Source organism: Oncorhynchus mykiss, chromosome 22 (assembly GCF_013265735.2).
Source record: "Oncorhynchus mykiss isolate Arlee chromosome 22, USDA_OmykA_1.1, whole genome shotgun sequence".
Taxonomy (NCBI): domain Eukaryota; kingdom Metazoa; phylum Chordata; class Actinopteri; order Salmoniformes; family Salmonidae; genus Oncorhynchus; species Oncorhynchus mykiss.
The window spans coordinates 49,875,077-49,900,076 of record NC_048586.1 but is presented as its reverse complement, the minus strand read 5'-3'; the positions used below and the strand labels follow the sequence as shown (position 1 = coordinate 49,900,076).

The 25,000-nt window shown below is 40.1% G+C and overlaps 1 protein-coding gene across 4 annotated transcripts in view; it reads right to left on the bottom strand.

Moving 5' to 3' along the window:
* Nucleotides 1-25,000, bottom strand: part of LOC110519289 (neuropilin-2) — a 201,212-nt gene that overhangs the window by 124,580 nt on the left and 51,632 nt on the right. For all 4 annotated transcript variants that reach the window (XM_036959471.1, XM_036959473.1, XM_036959474.1 and 1 more), the window contains exon 3: nt 15,563-15,744. In XM_036959471.1, coding sequence (XP_036815366.1) covers nt 15,563-15,744 — 182 coding nt within the window. The remainder of the gene's footprint in view (nt 1-15,562; nt 15,745-25,000) is intronic.

Sequence of the window (25,000 nt, the reverse complement as noted above, 5' to 3'; positions counted from 1 at the left end):
CCTAGATCTTATGCACAGATTCTGTCAGACCTGGGCCCTGACAGTAAACCTCAGTAAGACCAAAATAATGGTGTTCCAAAAAAGGTCCAGTCACCAGGACCACTGGACCTCCCCCACCTAGACACCGTTGCCCTAGAGCACACAAAAAACTAAACATACCTCGGCCTGAACATCAGCGCCACAGGTAACTTCCACAAAGCTGTGAACGATCTGAGAGACAAGGCAAGTAGGGCCTTCTATGCCATCAAAAGGAACATAAATTTCAACATACCAATTAGGATCTGGCTAAAAATACTTGAATCAGTCATAGAGCCCATTGCCCTTTACGGTTGTGAGGTCTGGGGCCCGCTCACCTACCAAGACAAAATGGGACAAACACCAAATTGAGACACTGCATGCAGAATTCTACAAAAATGTCCTCCATGTACAACGTTCTACAACGTAGAAATAATGCATGCAGAGCAGAATTAGGCCGATACCCACAAAATTCCAGAAAAGAGACGTTAAATTCTACAACCACCTAAAAGGAAGCGACACCCTACAGAGCCCCAGGACAGCAGCACAATTAGACCCAACCAAATCATGATAAAACAAAAAAATAATTACTTGACACATTGGAAAGAGTTAACAAAAAAAAACGAGCAAACTAGAATGCTATTTGGCCTTAAACAGAGAGTCTTGCTATTGAGAAAGGCCGCCGTAGGCAGACATGACTCACTGCCCACAAAATGAGGTGGAAACTGAGCTGCACTTCCTAACCTCCTGCCCAATGTATGACCATATTAGAGAGACATATTTCCCTCAGATTACACAGATCCACAAAGAATTCCATATATTATCTACCTCACTTGCTTTGGCAATGTTAACACAGAGAGAGAGAGAGAGAGAGGGAGAGAGAGAGAGAGAGAGAGAGAGAGGGAGAGAGAGAGAGAGAGAGAGAGAGAGGGAGAGAGAGAGAGAGAGAGAGAGATAGACAGAGAGAGATAGACAGAGAGAGAGAGAGAGAGAGAGATAGACAGAGAGAGATAGACAGAGAGAGAGAGAGAAAGAGAGAGAGAGAGAGTCTCCTTCCTCCCCCCACCCTGTCTCCTTCCTCCCCCCACCCTGTCTACTTCATCACCCCCACCCTCTCTCCTTCCTCCCCCCACCCTGTCTCCTTCCTCCCCTCCATCCTGTCTCCTTCCTCCCCCCATCCTGTCTCCTTCCTCCCCCACCCTGTCTCCTTCATCACCCCCCACCCTGTCTCCTTCATCACCCCCCACCCTGTCTCCTTCCTCACCCCCACCCTGGCTCCTTCTCCCACACCCTGTCTCCTTCATCACCCCCCACCCTGTCTCCTTCCTCCCCCACCCTGTCTCCTTCATCACCCCCCACCCTGTCTCCTTCCTCACCCCCCACCCTGTCTCCTTCATCACCCCCCACCCTGTCTCCTTCATCACCCCCCACCCTGTCTCCTTCCTCACCCCCACCCTGTCTCCTTCTCCCCCCACCCTGGCTCCTTCTCCCCCACCCTGTCTCCTTCATCACCCCCCACCCTGGCTCCTTCCTCCCCCCACCCTGTCCCCCCCCCCCACCCTATCTCCTTCCTCCCCCCACCCTGTCTCCTTCCCCCCCCACCCTGTCTCCTTCTCCCCCCACCCTGTCTCCATCTCCCCCACCCTGTCTCCTTCTCCCCCCACCCTGTCTCCTTCTCCTTCACCCTGTCTCGTTCCTCCCCCACCCTGTCTCCTTCTCCCCCTACCCTGTCTCCTTCTCCCCCACCCTGTCTCCTTCTCCCCCCACCCTGTCTCCTTCTCCCCCACCCTGTCTCCTTCTCCCCCACCCTGTCTCCTTCTCCCCCACCCTGTCTCCTTCTCCCCCACCCTGTCTCCTTCTCCTCCACCCTGTCTGATTCCCCCTCCAACCCCCTACTGACAGGCAATATGTCAGACAGGCACGTGTGGTGGGCTCTGGGGAGTGGCCCATGCCTCTCAGCTCTGTTAGTGAGACCTCTGGGTTAGACAGGTCTGGGCTTGTCTGTCTCACCATCCCACCAGCATTAACTGAGACTCTTACAGAAACAACCCTCTTGTCAGACTATGTTTGTGGATTCTTGTTGTCAGACCGCTGCTAAGGAGGAACGAAACACCTTACAAGCTCTGCTCATAAATGTTTGTGTGTGTGTGTGTGTGTGGGGGGGGGGCTTTTGAGTCGTTGCAAGATGAGAGGGTAATATGATGTCACAGCTCCAGCTTCGTCCTCCTTGTTCGGTCCTGTGAGAGACGTGTAGCTAGTACCAGCCGTGGTGTGTGTGTGTGTGTGTGTGTGTGTGCGTGCGTGTGTGTGTGCGTGCGTGCGTGCGTGCGTGTGTGTGTGTGTGTGTGCGTGCGTGTGTGTGTGTGTGTGTGTGAACCCTGCAGGGTCACAGCTGGTGAGGTAGTATATAAATATAAATAGAGTTAAGAGCTACAGATGACTCTCTGTTTGTTCTTTGATCCACTGATATTTCTGGCCTTCCTCCTCTCGTCTCCTCCCTGACCACCTTCCCTTCAGCCTGTCAACAACAGCCCCCCCCCCCACCCCCTCCTCTGTTTTGTCTCTCTCTGTCCCCCCCCCCTCCCTCAACATACCCTCAAAACTCAAATAATCATCAGAGATTGGTCGTTATTTCGCATATCAACAAGCATGTCTAGAACATGATACTGGACCTCAGGCAAGAGCATATGCACTGTACGTGTCTCAATTCAATTCAAGGGGCTTTATTGGCACGGGAAACATGTGTTATCATTGCGAAAGCAAGTGAGGTAGTTAAAATATAAAAGTGAAATAAACAATAAATATTAACAGTAAACATTATACAAACAGAGGTTTCAAAACAATAAAGACATTACAAATGCCATATTATATATATGTATATATATACAGTGGTGTAAAAAAGTATTTAGTCAGCCACCAATTGTGCAAGTTCTCCCACTTAAAAAGATGAGAGAGGCCTGTAATTTTCGTCATAGGTACACTTCAACTATGACAGACAAAATGAGGAAAAAAAAATCCAGAAAATCACATTGTAGGATTTTTAATGAATTTATTAAAAATTATGGTGGAAAACAAGTATTTAGTCAATAACAAAAGTTTATCTCAAAACTTTGTTATATACCCTTTGTTGGCAATGACAGAGGTCAAATGTTTTCTGTAAGTCTTCACAAGGTTTTCACACACTGTTGCTGGTATTTTGGCCATTTCCTCCATGCAGATCTCCTCTAGAGCAGTGATGTTTTGGGGCTGTTGCTGGGCAACACAGACTTTCAACTCCCTACAAAGATTTTCCATGGGGTTGAGATCTGGAGACTGGCTAGGCCACTTCAGGACCTTGAAATGCTTCTTACGAAGCCACTCCTTCGTTGCCCGGGCGGTGTGTTTGGGATCATTGTCATGCTGAAAGACCCAGCCACGTTTCATCTTCAATGCCCTTGCTAATGGAAGGAGGTTTTCACTCAAAATCTCACGATACATGGCCCCATTCATTCTTTCCTTTACACGGATCAGTCGTCCTGGTCCCTTTGCAGAAAAACAGCTCCAAAGCATGATGTTTCCACCCCCATGCTTCACAGTAGGTATGGTGTTCTTTGGATGCAACTCAGCATTCTTTGTCCTCCAAACACGACGAGTTGAGTTTTTACCAAAAAGTTATATTTTGGTTTCATCTGACCATATGACATTGTCCCAATCTTCTTCTGGGTCATCCAATTGCTCTCAAGCAAACTTCAGACGGGCCTGGTAATGTACTGGCCTAAGCAGGGGGACACTGAAGGCAGTCTGGCACTGAAGGATTTGAGTCCCTGGCGGCGTAGTGTGTTACTGATGGTAGGCTTTGTTACTTTGGTCCCAGCTCTCTGCAGGTCATTCACTAGGTCCCCCCGTGTGGTTCTGGGATTTTTGCTCACCGTTCTTGTGATAATTTTGACCCCACTGGGTGAGATCTTGCGTGGAGCCCCAGATCGAGGGAGATTATCAGTGGCCTTGTATGTCTTCCATTTCCTAATAATTGCTCCCACAGTTGATTTCTTCAAACCAAGCTGCTTACCTATTGCAGATTCAGTCTTCCCAGCCTGGTGCAGGTCTACAATTTTGTTTCTGGTGTCCTTTGACAGCTCTTTGGTGTTGGCCATAGTGGAGTTTGGAGGGTGACTGTTTGAGGTTGTGGACAGGTGTCTTTTATACTGATAACAAGTTCAAGCAGGTGCCATTAATACAGGTAACGAGTGGAGGACAGAGGAGCCTCTTAAATAATAAGTTACAGGTCTGTGAGAGCCAGAAATCGTGCTTGTTTGTAGGTGACCAAATATTTATTTTCCACCATAATTTGCAAATAAATTCATTAAAAATCCTACAATGTGATTTTCTGGACATTTTTTTCTGAGTTGAAGTGTACCTATGATAACAATTACAGGCCTCTCTCATCTTTTTAAGTGGGAGAACCTGCACAATTGGTGGCTGACTAAATACTTTTTTTGCCCCACTGTATATTGTCTCACCATATAGAGACAAAACTATATGGACCTACTGTACGTGCCATTTGATCCTGAGTGTAGGTTATTTCCCTGACAACTGGAATCAGTTACAGAGATATTGAAAGTGGCATAGGGGGTAAAACACAACATAATGTAATCTATGTTTACTGGGAATACGTGCAGCATTAAAATTGGTAAGAAAATAACAGAATTATTTAACCAGGTGCGGGGCCTTCGCCAGGGTTGCAATCTGAGCCCTGCACTCTTCAATATTTACATTAACGAATGGTCACTATTCTAGAAAAATCCTCAGCCCCTGGTGTTAGTCTCCACAGTTCAGAGGTTAATTGCCTACTCTTCGCAGATGACCTATGCCTGCTGTCACCCACAGCGCATGGCCTACAGCAGAGCCTGGACCTGCTAGAGCAGTACTGCCAGACCTGGGCCCTGGCAGTAAACCCAAAAAAGATCCAGATCTCAGGGAATTAGACCAAAGTTCTCAATTGGTACAAAAAATATAGAGTACTGCACACACTACAATTGCTTAGGTTTAAAAATAAGCTGAACTGGACACCTTAATGAGGCAGTGAATGAGCTGAGAGAGAAAGCACGCAGGGCATTAAACGAAGCCATTAAAAACAAATTCAAATTGAAATATCTCTTATAAACTAAAACTAATTAAATGTGTAATTGAACCAATTGCACTTTATGGCAGCGAGGTGTGGGGTCCACTTGCAAAACAAGATTTCATCAAATGGGACAAACACCCCATTGAAACCCTGCATGCAGAGTTCTCTAAGATTCTCCTACATGTCCAGAGGAAAACTACAAACAATGCATGCAGGGCAGAATTAGGCCAATATCCACTAATAATAAAAACTCAAAAAAGAGAAATTAAGTTTTGGAAACATTTAAAATTCAGTGACCCCCTCTCATATCATTACCAAGCCCTGCAATGCCAAGAGCTGAGTAAAAGAAAAGAGTCCCCTCATCCAGCTGGTCCTGGGGCTGAGTTCACTAACCTGTTCTACTAACACACTGAAGCCTCAGTCCCCTCATCCAGCTGGTCCTGGGGCTGAGTTCACTAACCTGTTCTACTAACACACTGAAGCCTCAGTCCCCTCATCCAGCTGGTCCTGGGGCTGAGTTCACAAACCTGTTCTACTAACACACTGAAGCCTCAGTCCCCTCATCCAGCTGGTCCTGGGGCTGAATTCACAAACCTGTTCTACTAACACACTGAAGCCTCAGTCCCCTCATCCAGCTGGTCCTGGGGCTGAGTTCACAAACCTGTTCTACTAACACACTGAAGCCTCAGTCCCCTCATCCAGCTGGTCCTGGGGCTGAGTTCACAAACCTGTCCTACTAACACACTGAAGCCTCAGTCCCCTCATCCAGCTGGTCCTGAGTTCACAAACCTGTTCTACTAACACACTGAAGCCTCAGTCCCCTCATCCAGCTGGTCCTGGGGCTGAGTTCACAAACCTGTTCTACTAACACACTGAAGCCTCAGTCCCCTCATCCAACTGGTCCTGGGGCTGAGTTCACAAACCTGTTCTACTAACACACTGAAGCCTCAGTCCCCTCATCCAGCTGGTCCTGAGTTCACTAACCTGTTCTACTAACACACTGAAGCCTCAGTCCCCTCATCCAACTGGTCCTGGGGCTGAGTTCACAAACCTGTTCTACTAACACACTGAAGCCTCAGTCCCCTCATCCAGCTGGTCCTGAGTTCACAAACCTGTTCTACTAACACACTGAAGCTTCAGGACCAGAACATCCAATCAATCAGAATAAACCAAATTACAACACAGTCAAAACAAAACTATATTGCTTATTGGGAAACACAAGAACAAAGGAAAATGCAGTGCTATCTGGCCCTAAATCGACAGTACAACGTGGCTAAATATATGACCATGGTTACTGATCAAAACCTATAGAAAAACCTTGACAAACTACAGGCTCAGTGAGCACAGCCTTGCCATTGAGAAGGGTAGACACAGGAAAACCTGGCTCCCTGTAGAGGAAAGGCTGTGCAACCACTGCACAACAGCAGAACCTGAGACGGAGCTGCATTTCCTGACTAAATGTCAAAAATATAAAACAATTAGAGAGGGTCATTTCCCCAAATTTGAACATTTCAAAGACCTCTCGGATGAGAGAAGGCTACCCGTCCTGTTGGGGGAGGACGCAGAGAGCTGTGGGTTGGCAGTGCACAACATTGCTGCCTGCCATAAGACGAGGGACAGTGTCTGACAGACCAATCAACCTGCACATGTACTCTACTGTATACTTATTGTTATTGTTGTTACTGTTGTTATTTTGACCCTTGGTTATTATTGTTACTGTTGTTATTTTGACCCTTGGTTATTATTGTTACTGTTGTTATTTTGACCCTTGGTTATTATTGTTTCTGTTGTTATTTTGACCCTTGGTTATTATTGTTTCTGTTGTTATTTTGACCCTTGGTTATTATTGTTTCTGTTGTTATTTTGACCCTTGGTTATTATTGTTACTGTTGTTATTTTGACACTTGGTTATTATTGTTACTGTTGTTATTTTGACACTTGGTTATTATTGTTTCTGTTGTCACGTTGACAATTTGATTTGTATTATTTTAATATTGGCAATATGTACATTGTTACAAATTAAGCAAATTGAATTGGAGTGAGAGACAGAGAGAGAGAGAGAGAGAGAGAGAGAGACAGAGAGAGAGAGAGAGAGAGAGAGAGAGAGAGAGAGAGAGACAGAGAGAGAGAGAGAGAGAGAGAGAGAGAGAGAGAGAGAGAGAGAGACAGAGAGAGAGAGAGAGAGAGAGAGAGAGAAAGAGAGACAGAGAGAGAGAGAGAGAGAGAGAGAGAGAGAGAGAGAGAGAGAGATAGAGAGAGAGAGAGAGAGAGAGAGAGAGAGAGACAGAGAGAGAGACAGAGACAGAGACAGAGAGAGAGAGAGAGAGAGAGAGAGAGAGACAGAGAGAGAGAGAGAGAGAGAGAGAGAAAGAGAGACAGAGAGAGAGAGAGAGAGAGAGAGAGAGAGAGAGAGAGAGAGAGAGAGAGAGAGAGAGACAGAGACAGAGAGAGGGAGATCATGTGGCGGAACTAAACGTAACAGGGTGGATGGTGATTTCCTGTCAGAGAGGAGAGGAAAGGAGAGGTTTGATGCAGCTGTCCGGGCAGACAGTGTCCACCCGTTATTCAGGGCAGGTGGGGCCCCACATTTTTGCATGTTATTTTGGCATTAATACGTGTCACATATCAGTTTGCAAACAATGTAAACAATACATATATAAATATATCATTGAGTTAATAAAGCCTGGTCTCTTTTTTTTGTTTTCTTGAGTAAAGCAGCTCCCGAAATGCAGGTGTTTCAACCTAGCTCAGTGCTTTCTGTGGTGGTGGTGCAAGCCAGCAGAAAATCCAGAGCCGTGATTGGCTCAGTGTTCTGTCACTCATGGGGACAGTACGTCACCGCCAAATGTAATGGTAGAGCTAGAAAATTAAAGCCCCTTTGGATTTACCATACATGCCATAGAGTTACATTAGAAGTGCCCATCCAAGAAGGCTCAAGGTCATTGGCCACAGATAAAATGACGTCAAATCACGTTATAAATACAGTAGCTTTGATTGGATGGATCATGTCAACATCATACTTTTAAAATCTTAGCTAGAAGTCATCATGAATCAAGTCGACAGTCTATTAGCAAATCCTTTTCAATCCTTATCATATGAAGAGAAATAACGAAGAGAAATTAGAGATAAAACGTACTGGTGCTCATCAGCAATATAATAATATAATATAATATAGGATATAAACATTACACAAATTAAACAATGAGGGGTTTGGAAGGAGTCCGTGGCAAAGCAATAATTAGCTATTCAGTGGTGTGGCTGTGTGGTCCCAAGTCTAAGATTATTAAGGGTCCCTTAACCAATGTTAAAAATTATAAACATTCAACATTGCTGTCAATGAGGTCTGATTTGTGCCACGCTCAAAACAACTGTTATCTCGGGAACTGCAAAATCTGATTTTAGTGAGTTCAAGACAATAGAATAAAGACATTTCAAATTATTACATTATTAATTATATATGAATTATAATATTATGTCTATATATAGTGTTGTAATGATGTACAAATGCTTAAAGTACAAAAGGGAAAATAAATAAATAAATATGGGTTGAATTTACAATGGAGTTTGTTCTTCACTGGTTGAGTTTAGTTTATCAACATTGGATCTCTCTCTCTCTCTGTCTCTCTCTCTGTCTCTGTCTTTCTCTCTCTCTCTCTCTCTCTCTCTGTCCTCTCTCTGTCTCTGTCTTTCTCTCTATCTCTCTCTCTCTGTCTTTCTCTCTCTCTCTCTCTCTCTCTCTGTCTCTCTCTCTCTGTTTTTAAAAAGGATGATATCTATGCGCCTTAGGGTAGAATAAGAGTTTTATAAAATGATTAAAATTGTGGAGAATTTACAGGAGGTATAGGGGCTCAGGGGAGCTGTCTCTACAGCTGGAGAGGAGGGTTTGAATGGTTGGCAGTGATGTTATTGTGTGGAGGTTGTGGTGTCACACAACGCCATTTTATGGGGGGTTGTGGGGGTTTAAGTGTAATGAGGATGGCTCATTAAAATCTATTTTCTATTTTCTCTTTTCTCTCTCTCTGCCATTTCTAACAGTTGTCTGTCTGTCTGTCTGTCTGTCTGTCTGTCTGTCTGTCTGTCTGTCTGTCTGTCTGTCTGTCTGTCTGTCTGTCTGTCTGTCTCTCACTCTCTCACTCTCTCACTCTCTTGCTCCTGGCTCTTCTCTTGAAGTGGTGAACAGTGTTTTTCAGGAATGTTTGGCACCAGTTGAACAGTTGTGGCTGTTGGGAGTAAAAAGACTTCCCTATCCTTCACACACTGTTAAACTGGACTGGCTTATATATATACTATTCACTATGTTCCACACACACACACACACACACACACACACACACACAGAATTTATACAAACACCCACACACATACTTAGTCGTACCTTCCGGCATAACGAGATCTTGTTAATACCATGGCAACCGCGTTTACATTCCAAACGTTCCAGGTTTCATCATTGTGTGTGTGTGTGTGTGTGTGTGTGTGTGTGTGTGTGTGTGTGTGTGTGTGTGTGTGTGTGAAACATGTGTGTGTGCTGAAGTGTCAGACAGCACTGGGGAGTTGACCATCCTTCACAGCAGCTGCCAGTCCTCAGCTCAGGGGACGTGGGATACCATGACATCACTTAATCCCAGGGGAAATCCACTCTGTTCCTCTCTCTTTCACCCTCTCCTCTATTTCTCCCCCACCCCAAATCCCCCTCCCCTCTCTCTCTCCCCTCATCTCCTCTCTTTCTCTCTCCCCTCCTCTCCTCTCTCTCTCTCCCCCTCTCCCCTCTCTCTCTCCCCTCCTCTCCTCTCTCTCTCCCCCTCTCCTCTCTCTCTCCCTTCCTCTCCTCTCTCTCTCTCCCTCTCCTCTCTCTCTCCCCCACCCCATATCCCCCTCCCCTCTCTCTCTCCTCCTCTCAACTCTCTCCCCCTCCTCTCCTCTCTCTCTCTCCACTCTTCTCCTCTCTCTCTCTCCCCTCCTCTCCTCTCTCTCTCCCCCTCCTCTCCTCTCCCCCTCCCCGCTCTATCTCCCCTCCTCTCCCCTCTCTCTCCCCTCCTCTCCTCTCCCCCTCCTCTCCCCCCTCTCTCTCTCCCCCTCCTCTCCCTCTCCCCCTCCTCTCTCTCTCCCCCTCCTCTCTCTCTCCCTCTCCCCTTCTCTCCTCTCTCTCTCCCCCTCCTCTCCTCTCTCTCCCCCACCTCTCCTCTCTCTCTTCCCCTCCTCTCCTCTCTCTCTCTCCCACTCCCCTCCTCTCCTCTCTCTCTCCACCTCCTCTCCTCTTCCCCTCCCCCTCATCTCCTCTCTTTCCCCCTCCCCTCTCTCTCTCCCTCCTCTCCCTCTCCCCATCCTCTCTCTCTCCACCTCCCCTTCTCTCCTCTCTCTCCCCCGTTCTCTCCTCTCTCTCTCTCTCCCCTCCTCTCCCTCTCTCTCCCCTCCTCTCCCTCTCCCTCTCCCCCTCCCCTCCTCTCCTCTCTCTCTCCCCCTCATCTCCTCTCCCCCTCCTCTCCTCTTCCCCTCCCCCTCCTCTCCTCTCTTTCCCCCTCCCCTCTCTCGCGCCCCCTCCTCTCCCTCTCCCCCTCCTCTCTCTCTCTCCCCCTCCCCTTCTCTCCTCTCTCTCTCCCCCTCCTCTCCTCTCTCTCTCTCCCCTCCTCTCCCTCTCTCTCCCCTCCTCTCCCTCTCCCCCTCCTCTCTCTCCCCCTCTCCTCTCTCTCTCCCCCTCCTTTCCCCCCCCTCTCTCTCCCCCTCCTCTCCCTCTCCCCCTCCTCTCCCCCTCCCCTCTCTCTCTCTAAGGGTCTGAGTGGGTGAGTGGGTGTTAACACTAACGACTCTGTTGTGTTAGAGTCCGCCGGGTGGGTTCTGTCAAACCACACACACGCACGCCCAAGTCCCAGTAGTGCCAGAAAGCATTTGCCAGTGAACAGTGAACAGCTAACAGCCAGCCCTGACCACAGCAGACTAAACTACACCAGACCACCACATGTGATGTGTTAGTAACCCCCACCCCTTCTCTCCAGGGACGAGAAAGCAGGTCTCCATTAAACAGGACTAGCAGGCATTCCTGGAATGCTTTCAGGACGAACAGAAGGAAGAAAGGAGGAACGACTGACGGACATTTACTTTATACACCCGAGCCCTTGATCTGAATTAGTCAGGGTGTCCCACAGGCTCTGTGAAGGAGAGAGTTGTGGGTCCCACAGGCTCTGTGAAGGAGAGAGGTGTGGGTCCCACAGGCTCTGTGAAGGAGAGAGGTGTGTGTCAGACAGGCACTGTGAAGGAGAGAGGTGTGGGTCAGACAGGCTCTGTGAAGGAGAGAGGTGTGGGTCCGACAGGCTCTGTGAAGGAGAGAGGTGTGTGTCCCACAGGCCCTATGAAGGAGAGAGGTGTGGGTCAGACAGGCTCTGTGAAGGAGAGAGGTGTGGGTCAGACAGGCTCTGTGAAGGAGAGAGGCGTGTGTCAGACAGGCTCTGTGAAGGAGAGAGGTGTGGGTCAGACAGGCCCTGTGAAGGAGAGAGGTGTGGGTCCCGCAGGCACTGTGAAGGAGAGAGGTGTGGGTCAGACAGGCCCTGTGAAGGAGAGAGGTGTGTGTCAGACAGGCCCTGTGAAGGAGAGAGGTATGTGTCAGACAGGCCCTGTGAAGGAGAGAGGTGTGGGTCAGACAGGCCCTGTGAAGGAGAGAGGTGTGGGTCCCGCAGGCACTGTGAAGGAGAGAGGTGTGGGTCAGACAGGCTCTGTGAAGGAGAGAGGTGTGGGTCAGACAGGCTCTGTGAAGGAGAGAGGTGTGGGTCAGACAGGCTCTGTGAAGGAGAGAGGTGTGGGTCAGACAGGCCCTATGAAGGAGAGAGGTGTGGGTCAGACAGGCCCTATGAAGGAGAGAGGTGTGGGTCAGACAGGCCCTGTGAAGGAGAGAGGCGTGTGTCCGACAGGCACTGTGAAGGAGAGAGGTGTGGGTCAGACGGGCTCTGTGAAGGAGAGAGTTGTGGGTCTCACAGGCTCTGTGAAGGAGAGAGGCGTGTGTCAGACAGGCTCGGTGAAGGAGAGAGGTGTAAGTTTTAACCTGTCCTGCATAGCTACCATTTAACCTGTCTTACAAAGCTACCATCTAACCTGTCCTACAAAGCTACAATTTAACCTGTCCTACAAAGCTACCATGTAACCCGTCCTACAAATCTACCATGTAACCTGTCTTACAAAGCTACCATCTAACCTGTCCTACAAAGCTACCATGTAACCTGTCCTACAAAGCTACCATGTAACCTGTCCTACAAAGCTACCATCTAACCTGTCCTACAAAGCTACCATGTAACCTGTCCTACAAAGCTACCATGTAACCTGTCTTACAAAGCTACCATGTAACCTGTCTTACAAATCTATGATCTAACCTGTCCTACAAAGCTAACATGCAATCTGTCCTACAAAGCTACCATCTAACCTGTCCTACAAAGCTACCATGTAACCTGTCCTACAAATCTACCATGTAACCTGTCTTACAAAGCTACCATCTAACATGTCCTACAAAGCTACCATCTAACCTGTCCTGCAAAGCTACCATGTAACCTGTCCAATAAAGCTACCATGTAACCTGTCTTACAAATCTACCATCTAACCTGTCCTACAAAGCTAACATGTAACCTGTCCTACAAAGCTACAATGTAACCTGTCCTACAAAGCTACCAATAAACCTGTCCCAAAAAGCTACCATTAACCTGTCACACATAGCTACCATTTAACCTGTCCCACAAAGCTACCATTTAACCTGTCTTAAAAGGTACCATGTAACCTGTCTTACAAAGCTACCATGTAACCTGTCCTACACATCTACCATTAATCTGTCCCATATAGCTACCATTTAACTTGTCCTACAAAGCTACCATCTGACCTGTCCTACAAAGATACCATTTAACATGTCCTACAAAGATACCATCTGACCTGTCCTACAAAGATACGGCAGGGTAGCCTAGTGGTTAGAGTGTTGGACTAGTAACCAAACCCCCGAGCTAACAAGGTACAAATCTGTCGTTCTGCCCTTGAACAGGCAGTTAACCCACAGTTCCTAGGCCGTCATTGAAAATAAGAATTTGTTCTTAACTGACTTGCCTAGTTAAATAAAGGTAAAACAAAATAAAAAATAAATCCTACTTAATGTCTGAGAAAATTTAGTAAAAAACCTTCACAACAGCTGAAAACAATCACTGAAGATGTAATAAGTGGACTATTTCTTAGAGACTGTCAACACAAAATCTTAAATGTGACATGTCCCAATTTACAGCATTTGTCTAGCTAGCTACAGTGCCTTGCAAAAGTAATCACCCCCCCTGGTGTTTTTCCTATTTTGCATTACAACCTGTAATTTAAATGGATTTTTATTTGTATTTCATGTAATGGACATACACAAAATATTCCAAATTGGTGAAGTGAAATTATATATATTTTTTTAAATGTCACATTTTTTAAAAACTGAACAGTGGTGCGTGCATATGTATTCACCCCTTTGCTATGAAGCCCCTAAATAAGATCTGGTGCAACTAATTACCAGTTATCAGAAGTCGCATAATTAATTAAATAAAGTCTACATGTGTGCAATCTAAGTGTCACATGATCTCAGTTGTTCTGAAAGGCCCCAGAGTCTGCAACATCACCAAGCAAGCGTCACCACGAAGACCAAGGAGCTCTCCAAACAGGTCAGGGACAAAGTTGTGGAGAAGTACAGATCAGGGTTGGGTTATAAAAAAATATCAGAAACTTTGAACATCCCACAGACCACAGACCACCATTAAATCCATTATTAAAAAATGGAAAGAACATGGCACCAAAACAAACCTGCCAAGAGAGGGCCGCCCACCAAAACTCACGGACCAGGCAAGGAGGGCATTAATCAGAGAGGCAACAAAGAGACCAAAGATAACCCTGAAAGAGCTACAAAGCTCCACAGCAGAGATTGGAGTATCTGCCCATAGGGCCACTTTAAGCCGTACAATCTACAGACTTGGGTTTCACGGAAAATGGCCAGAATAAAGCCATTGCTTAAAGAAAAAAATAATCAAACACGTTTGGTGTTCACCAAAAGGCATGTATGAGACTCCCCAAACATATGGAAAAAGGTTCTCCGGTCAGATGAGACTAAAGTTGAGCTTTTTGGCCATCAAGGAAAACGCTATGTCTGGCGCAAACCCAACACCTCTCATCACCACAAGAACCCCATCCCCACAGTGAAGCATGGTGGTGGCAGCATCATGCTGTGGGGATGTTTTTCATCAGTAGGGACTGGGAAACTGGTCAGAGTTTAAGGAATGATGGATGGTGCTAAATACAGGGTAATTATTGAGGGAAACCTGTTTCAGTATTCCAGAGATTTGAGACTGGGACAGAGGTTCACTTTCCAGCAGGATAATGACCCTGCTAAAGCAACACTCGAGTGGATTAAGGGGAAACATTTAAATGTCTTGGAATGGCCTTGTCAAAGCCCAGACCTCAATCCAATTGAGAATCTGTGGTATGACCTAAAGATTGCTGTACACCAGCGGAACCCATCCAACTTGAAGGAGCTTGAGCAGTTTTAACTTGAAGAATGGGCAAAAATCCCAGTGGCTAGATGTGCGAAGCTTATAGAGACATACCCCAAGAGACTTGTAGCTGTAATTGCTACAAAAGGTGGCTCTACAAAGTATTGACTTTGGGGAGGGGATGAATAGTTATGCACGCTCAAGTTTTCAATTTTTTTGTCTTATTTCCTGTTTGTTTCACAATAAAAAATATTTTGCATCTTCAAAGTAGTAGGCATGTGTGGTGTAAATCAAATGATACCAACCCCCCCCCCCAAAAAAAAAAAAAAAATATTTTAATTCCAGGTTGTAAGGCAACAAAATAGGAAAAATGCCAAGGGGGGGTTAATACTTTCGCAAGCCACTGTACATCCCTAACTGGCAGAATATAATAATAATAATAGGTAATAATAATAGGTAATAATAATAGGTAATAATAATAGGTAATAATAATAGGTAATAATAATAGGCAATAATAATAGGTAATAATAATAGGTAATAATAATAGGTAATAATAATAATAATAGGTAATAATAATAGGTAATAATAATAGGTAATAATAATAAGTAATAATAATAGGTAATAATAATAGGTAATAATAATAGGTAATAATAATAGGTAATAATAATAGGTAATCATAATAGGTAATAATAATAGGTAATAATAATAGGTAATAATAATAGGTAATAATAATAGGTAATAATGATAGGTAATAATAATAGGTAATAATGATAGGTAATAATAATAGGTAATAATAATAGGTAATAATAGGCTTAATCCGTGTCTGGGAAACTGCTCCTAAAAGTATGTATAACCAACAGGTCTACCGACTGCCGCTGTGCCTTTCTAGTGGGTTTCCTTTGTCCCAATCTATTTGTGTAGTTAAACGTTTGGATCAACGTTGTGTCTTTATTCATATTGGACTCACCCGTTTTGAAGATCTCATAGCGCAGTGAAAAACCAGCTCCCTGGTGAGCGTAGTCAGAGACAAACTTGATGTGGAGCACGGGGCCGGAGGAGATGATGGCTGGAGGGGCGATGTTGCTGCAGTGTTTACCCAACAGATCTCCGTTCTCACTGTTTCCATCACGGATCTCTATGAAGTCATATCTGGGTAGAAACATGGACAACATGTTTGTTATTGGAAGTCCACGAAAACCAAGTAGAATACAGACAGAGGAGATATAGCTGGCCAACCCAGTGAGACAGATGAGATATAGACAGATGAGATATAGACAGATGAGATACAGACAGAGGAAATATAGCTGGCCAACCCAGTGAGACAGATGAGATATAGCTGGCCAACCCACTGCGACAGATGAGATATAGACAAAGGAGATATAGACAGGTGAGATATAGACAGATGAGATATAGACAGATGAGATATAGCTGGCCAACCCAGTGAGACAGATGAGATATAGACAGATGAGATATAGACAGATGAGATATAGACAGAGGAGATATAGACAGATGAGATATAGACAGATGAGATATAGATAGAGGAGATATAGACAGAGGAAATATAGCTGGCCAACCCAGTGAGACAGATGAGATATAGACAGATGAGATATAGACAGATGAGATATAGACAGAGGAGACATAGACAGATGAGATATAGACAGATGAGATATAGATAGAGGAGATATAGACAGATGAGATATAGACAGAGGAGATATAGACAGATGAGATATAGACAGAGGAGATATAGACAGAGGAGATATAGACAGATGAGATATAGACAGATGAGATATAGCTGGCCAACCCAGTAAAACAGATGAGATATAGACAGATGAGATATAGACAGATGAGATATAGACAGATGAGATATAGACAGAGGAGATATAGACAGATGAGATATAGACAGATGAGATATAGATAGAGGAGATATAGACAGAGGAAATATAGCTGGCCAACCCAGTGAGACAGATGAGATATAGACAGATGAGATATAGACAGATGAGATATAGACAGAGGAGACATAGACAGATGAGATATAGACAGATGAGATATAGACAGAGGAGATATAGACAGAGGAAATATAGCTGGCCAACCCAGTGAGACAGATGAGATATAGACAGATGAGATATAGACAGATGAGATATAGACAGAGGAGATATAGACAGAGGAGATATAGACAGATGAGATATAGACAGATGAGATATAGACAGATGAGATATAGACAGAGGAGATATAGACAGAGGAAATATAGCTGGCCAACCCAGTGAGACAGATGAGATATAGACAGATGAGATATAGACAGATGGTAAATAGACAGATGAGATATAGACAGAGGAGATATAGACAGATGAGATATAGACAGATGAGATATAGACAGAGGAGATACAGTATAGACAGAGGAAATATAGCTGGCCAACCCAGTGAGACAGATGAGATATAGACAGATGAGATATAGACAGATGGGATATAGACAGAGGAGATATAGACAGATGAGATATAGACAGAGGAGATATAGACAGATGAGATATAGACAGATGAGATATAGACAGATGAGATATAGACAGATGAGATATAGACAGATGAGATATAGCTGGGCAACCCAGTAAGACAGATATAGTGCACTACTTTTGATCAACCTAATCCCTATATAGTGCACTACTTTTGATCACCCTAATCCCTAAATAGTGCACTACTTTGATCCAGATTAGTGCACCACATAGGGAATAGAGTCCCATTCAGATGTAGCCTGAAGTGTATAATTCCAGCTCGTGTCCTAATGGTCAGTTTCTCTGGTCTTTGACTGTCAGCTGACCTCTGTTCTCTCACCCAAACTCAGATTCCTATTGGTCAGTTTCTAAAACCTTAAGCAACAAGACCAAACCCACCTGCCTCTCCAAAATAAACCTTTATAACTGAGGACACGTGATAACAGAGTTAGGGTCTGGGATGGAGGGCATTGTCTTTCGACCGGTGGATCACTTCTATAAAACACTTGTCCTTCAATCTAACGATCAGAGCAGAGGAAAGGTGCTCTATCTAAATTAAGACAATGAAAGAAAGACTGCAACCTCAGGCCCTGCAGGTACCTCCATTGTAATATAGACACAGTGCAGTATAGTAGGGTTGTGGCTATATCCCTCGATCTACCAATCAGTGCAGACGACAATTAGAGAAAGACTGATAAGAGCAACTCCAGACCGTTAGGCCTTGATGTCTTTTCATTTTAATATAAAATGTAGGGTAATTAATTTAAAAACCAGCCCTCCAGATTCCTGCTGGATTACAGGTGGATTACTGCTGGATTACAGGTGGATTACTTCCAGATTACTGGTGGATTACTGCTGGATTACAGGTGGATTACAGCTGGATTACTGCTGGATTACTTCCGGATTACTGCTGGATTACTGCTGGATTACAGGTGGATTACAGGTCGATTACTGCTGGATTACTTCCGGATTACTGCTGGATTACTGCTGGATTACAGGTGGATTACAGGTCGATTACTGCTGGATTACTTCCGGATTACTGCTGGATTACTTCTGGATTACTGCTGGATTACTGCTGGATTACTGGTGGATTACTGCTGGATTACTGCTGGATTACTGCTGGATTACAGGTGGATTACTACTGGATTACAAGTGGATTACTGCTGGATTACTTCTGGATTACTGCTGAATTACTGGTGGATTACTGCTGGATTACAGGTGGATTACTGCTGGATTATAGGTGGATTACTGCTGGATTACAGGTGGATTACTGCTGGATTACTTCTGGATTACTGCTGAATTACTGGTGGATTACTGCTGGATTACAGGTGGATTACTGCTGGATTATAGGTGGATTACTGCTGGATTACAGGTGGATTACTGCTGGATTACAGCTAGATTACAGCTGGATTACTGCTGGATTACTGCTGGATTACTGCTGGATTACTGCTGGATTACAGGTGGATTACAGGTCAATAACTGCTGGATTACTTCCGGATTACTGCTGGATTACTTCTGGATTACTGCTGGATTACTGCTGGATTACAGGTGGATTACTGCTGGATTACAAGTGGATTACTGCTGAATTACTGGTGGATTACTGCTGGATTACAGGTGGATTACTGCTGGATTATAGGTGGATTACTGCTGGATTACAGGTGGATTACTGCTGGATTACTTCTGGATTACTGCTGAATTACTGGTGGATTACTGCTGGATTACAGGTGGATTACTGCTGGATTATAGGTGGATTACTGCTGGATTATAGGTGGATTACTGCTGGATTACAGGTGGATTACTGCTGGATTACTTCTGGATTACTGCTGAATTACTGGTGGATTACTGCTGGATTACAGGTGGATTACTGCTGGATTATAGGTGGATTACTGCTGGATTACAGGTGGATTACTGCTGGATTACAGCTAGATTACAGCTGGATTACTGCTGGATTACTGCTGGATTACTGCTGGATTACTGCTGGATTACAGGTGGATTACAGGTCAATAACTGCTGGATTACTTCCGGATTACTGCTGGATTACTTCTGGATTACTGCTGGATTACTGCTGGATTACAGGTGGATTACTGCTGGATTACAAGTGGATTACTGCTGGATTACTGGTGAATTACTAGTGGATCTGGTAGGGTTTATGTAGATATCTGGTCACCTGGAGAGGAATAGAGAGGGAGCAGGCGTTCTGTTGAACTAGCTCTGTGTGTGTGTGTGTGTGTGTGTATTACTATATCACTATATTAATATATTGCTAAATTGCTGTATCATTACATTACTATATTATTATATTATTATATTACAACATTAGTATATTATATTATTATATTACTATATTATTATATTGCTATATTATTATATTATTATATTACTATATTATTATATTACTATATTATTATATTATATTATTATATTACTATATTATTATATTAGTATATTACTATATTATTATATTATATTACTATATTATTATATTACTATAATACTATATTATTATATTATATTATTATATTACTATATTATTATATTATATTATTATATTACTATATTATTATATCACTACATTACAATATTACTATATTATTATATTATTATATTACTATATTATTATGTTACTATATTATTATATTATTATATCACTATATTACAATATTACTATATTATTATATTATTATATTACTATATTATTATGTTATTATATTACTATATTATTATATTACAACATTACTATATTATTATATTACTATATTATTATGTTATATTATTATATTACTATATTATTATATTACTATATTATTATATTATATTATTATATTACTATATTATTATATTATTATATTACTATATTATTATGTTACTATATTATTATATTATTATATCACTATATTACAATATTACTATATTATTATATTATTATATTACTATATTATTATGTTATTATATTACTATATTATTATATTACAACATTACTATATTATTATATTACTATATTATTATATTATTATATCACTATATTACAATATTACTATATTATTATATTATTATATTACTATATTATTATGTTACTATATTATTATATTATATTATTATATTACTATATTATTATATTATATTATTATATTACTATATTATTATATCACTACATTACAATATTACTATATTATTATATTATTATATTACTATATTATTATGTTACTATATTATTATATTACTATATTATTATATTATTATATTATTATATTACTATATTATTATATTATTATATTACTATATTATTATATTATTATATTACTATATTATTATATTATTATATTATTATATTACTATATTATTATATTATTATATTACTATATTATTATATTATTATATTACTATATTATTATATTATTATATTACTATATTATTATATTATTATATTATTATATTATTATATTACTATATTATTATGTTATATTACTATATTATTATATTACTATATTATTATATTATTATATTATTATATTACTATATTATTATATTATTATATTACTATATTATTATATTATATTACTATATTATTATATTATATTACTATATTATTATATTATTATATTATTATATTACTATATTACTATATTACTATATTATTATATTATATTACTATATTATTATATTATTATATTACTATATTATTATATTATTATATTACTATATTATTATATTATATTACTATATTATTATATTATATTACTATATTATTATATTATTATATTACTATATTATTATATTATTATATTATTATATTATATTACTATATTATTATATTATTATATTATTATATTACTATATTACTATATTACTATATTATTATATTATTATATTACTATATTATTATATTATTATATTATTATATTATTATATTACTATATTACTATATTACTATATTATTATATTATTATATTATTATATTATTATATTACTATATTATTATATTATTATATTATTATATTACTATATTATTATATTATATTACTATATTATTATATTATTATATTATTATATTACTATATTACTATATTACTATATTATTATATTATTATATTATTATATTATTATATTACTATATTATTATATTATTATATTATTATATTACTATATTATTATATTATATTACTATATTATTATATTATTATATTACTATATTATTATATTATTATATTACTATATTATTATATTATTATATTACTATATTATTATATTACTATATTATTATATTATTATATTATTATATTATTATATTATTATATTATTATATTATTATATTACTATATTATTCTATTATTATATTATTATATTACTATATTATTATATTATATTACTATATTATTATATTATTATATTATTATATTACTATATTATTATATTATATTACTATATTATTATATTATTATATTATTATATTACTATATTATTATATTATATTACTATATTATTATATTATTATATTATTATATTACTATATTATTATATTATATTACTATATTATTATATTATTATATTATTATATTACTATATTATTATATTATATTACTATATTATTATATTATTATATTATTATGTTACTATATTATTATATTATTATATTACTATATTATTATATTATTATATTACTATATTATTATATTACTATATTATTATATTATTATATTACTATATTATTATATTATTATATTATTATATTATTATATTACTATATTACTATATTATTATATTACTATATTACTATATTATTATATTATTATATTATTATATTACTATATTATTATATTATTATATTATTATATTATTATATTATTATATTATTATATTATTATATTACTATATTATTATATTATTATATTACTATATTACTATATTATTATATTATATTATTATATTACTATATTACTATATTATTATATTACTATATTATTATATTATTATATTATTATATTATTATATTATTATATTACTATATTACTATATTATTATATTACTATATTACTATATTATTATATTATTATATTATTATATTATTATATTACTATATTACTATATTATTATATTATTATATTATTATATTATTATATTATTATATTATTATATTACTATATTATTATATTATTATATTACTATATTATTATATTATTATATTATTATATTATTATATTACTATATTACTATATTATTATATTATTATATCACTACATTACAACATTACTATATTATTATATTATTATATTATTATATTACTATATTATTATATTATTATATTACTATATTATTATATTATTATATTATTATATTATTATATTATTATATTACTATATTATTATATTATTATATTATTATATCACTACATTACAATATTACTATATTATTATATTATTATATTACTATATTACTATATTATTATATTATTATATTATTATATTATTATATTATTATATTATTATATTACTATATTATTATTATTATTGTATTACTATATTATTATATTATTATATTACTACATTATTATATTATTATATTATTATATTACTATATTATTATATTATTATATTACTATATTATTATATTACTATATTATTATATTATTATATTATTATATTACTATATTATTATATTATTATATCACTACATTACAATATTACTATATTACTATATGACTATATTTGTAATAATAATCCAGTAGAAGCTGAAGTACAGATAATGTAGTACTGAGTCATGCTGACTGCTCTGTGCCCTGTGTTATAGACCATAGAAAGGTGTTGTACTTGGGAGAATCTTTACTGTTGCCGGTGGAGGCTAGCCAGGATTTAGCCTGCAGCTCTATCCACGGACAGGGGGGACATTAAGGGGAGGGAGAGGTAAACAAGTCCCCTAACATGGTGTGTACTACTAGGGAGTGTGCTGTACTAGGGAGAACCAGCATGTAGCTTGCAGCTCTATCCACTGACGGTGGGGGAGGGGGAACATGCAGGGGAGGGAAAGAGGTAAACAAGTCTGCTAACACCAACTCACCTCCCTCATGCATTGTGTCAGCGACAGCGTGTGAACTGACAACGCCGTGACAACGTGGTTGAGGGTTGTTCTCACAAAGCCTTTCTATGGTTCTGTTCTTCCATTCCTCTTCTAGCTTTAAAATGGACATGTCAGTTACTGCTTTGGCCAGGATAAAGATGTGACAGATTTATTATGTCTCGCTCTCTCTCTCTCTCTCTCTCTCTCTCTCTCTCTCTCTCTCTCTCTCTCTCTCTCTCCTCTCTGTAACAGACTAAACTGCTGTGGGGCACATAACTGGTGGCACTGTGTCAGGTAGATGAGTGCGTGGGGGTGGAGGAGAGAACCTGACACTGCTCTCAACCCCCCCTCTGACAGACACAGACAGGTGTCCTCCCTCCCTTCTTCCCCCTTCCCCCTCTTCCTCCTCACCCCTTCCTCCACTCTGAACCAGGCCTGATTCCTCTCTACTCAGTAGCCTACAGGTAGAAGCAGAGGCAATGAGAGAGACAAGGCAAGGTAGAGGCAGTGAGAGAGACAAGGCAAGGTAGAGGCAAAGGCAGTGAGAGAGACAAGGCAAGGTAGAGTCAGAGGTAGTGAGAGAGACAAGGCAAGGTAGAGGCAGAGGTAGTGAGAGAGGCAAGGTAGATGCAGAGGTAGTGAGAGAGGCAAGGTAGAGGCAGAGGTAGTGAGAGAGACAAGGTAGAGGGAGAGGTAGTGAAAGAAACGAGGCAAGGTAGAGGCAGAGGTAGAGGCAGAGAGAGAGAGACAAAGTAGAGGTAGAGACAGTGGTAGAGGCAGAGAGAGAGACAAAGTAGAGGTAGAGGCAGTGAGAGAGACAAGGTAGAGGCAGAGGCAGAGAGAGAGACAAAGTAGAGGTAGAGGGAGTGAGAGAGACGAGGTAGAGGTAGACGAGGTAGAGGTAGAGGCAGAGAGAGACGAGGTAGAGGTAGAGGCAGAGAGAGAGACGAGGTAGAGGCAGTGAGAGAGACGAGGTAGAGGCAGAGAGAGAGAGACGAGGAAGAGACGAGGTAGAGGCAGAGGCAGAGGCAGAGAGAGAGACAAAGTAGAGGTAGAGGTAGAGAGAGAGACAAGGTAGAGGTAGAGGCAGAGAGAGAGATGAGGTAGAGGTAGAGGCAGAGGCAGAGACAAAGTAGAGGTAGAGGTAGAGAGAGACGAGGTAGAGGTAGAGGCAGAGAGAGAGACAAAATAGAGGTAGAGGCAGTGAGAGAGACGAGGTAGAGGCAGAGAGAGAGAGACGAGGAAGAGACGAGGTAGAGGCAGAGGCAGAGAGAGAGACAAAGTAGAGGTACAGGTAGAGAGAGACGAGGTAGAGGTAGAGGCAGAGAGAGAGACAAAATAGAGGTAGAGGCAGTGAGAGAGACGAGGTAGAGGCAGAGTAAGAGACAGCTCTATGGAGGCCTGCCTAAGTATATTTAGACTGGAGAACACCAGCGAGCGTTTGAGGTTGAATCCTCTTATTTCTCTGGTCTCCGAATCTCAGTCGTGGAGACAGATCCGACAGGGCTCTTTCGACATGATCACAATGTCTCTCTCTTTGTTGCTGGGAAGTCTTGCAGCAGCAGCCGCACTGAGGCAGCGAGAGATCTCTCACGACAACCCAAATAGCACCCTATTCCCTATATAGTGCACTACTTTTCAAAAGAGCCCTTAGTGCACTGCATAGGGAATAGGGTGGCATTTGGGTTCTTCAAGTCGTTCAGGAGAGCTGCAGGCGGCATCGGGGCGGATTCTGATTCTACCCCCTCTCCAATTAGTTCTGACATTAACCACGGTGACAATGATAGCCTTCTTTCTCTCCGAGCTGGCTGGGAGACATGCTGTGTGTGTGTGTGTGTGTGTGTGTGTGTGTGTGTGTGTGTATAGTTGAA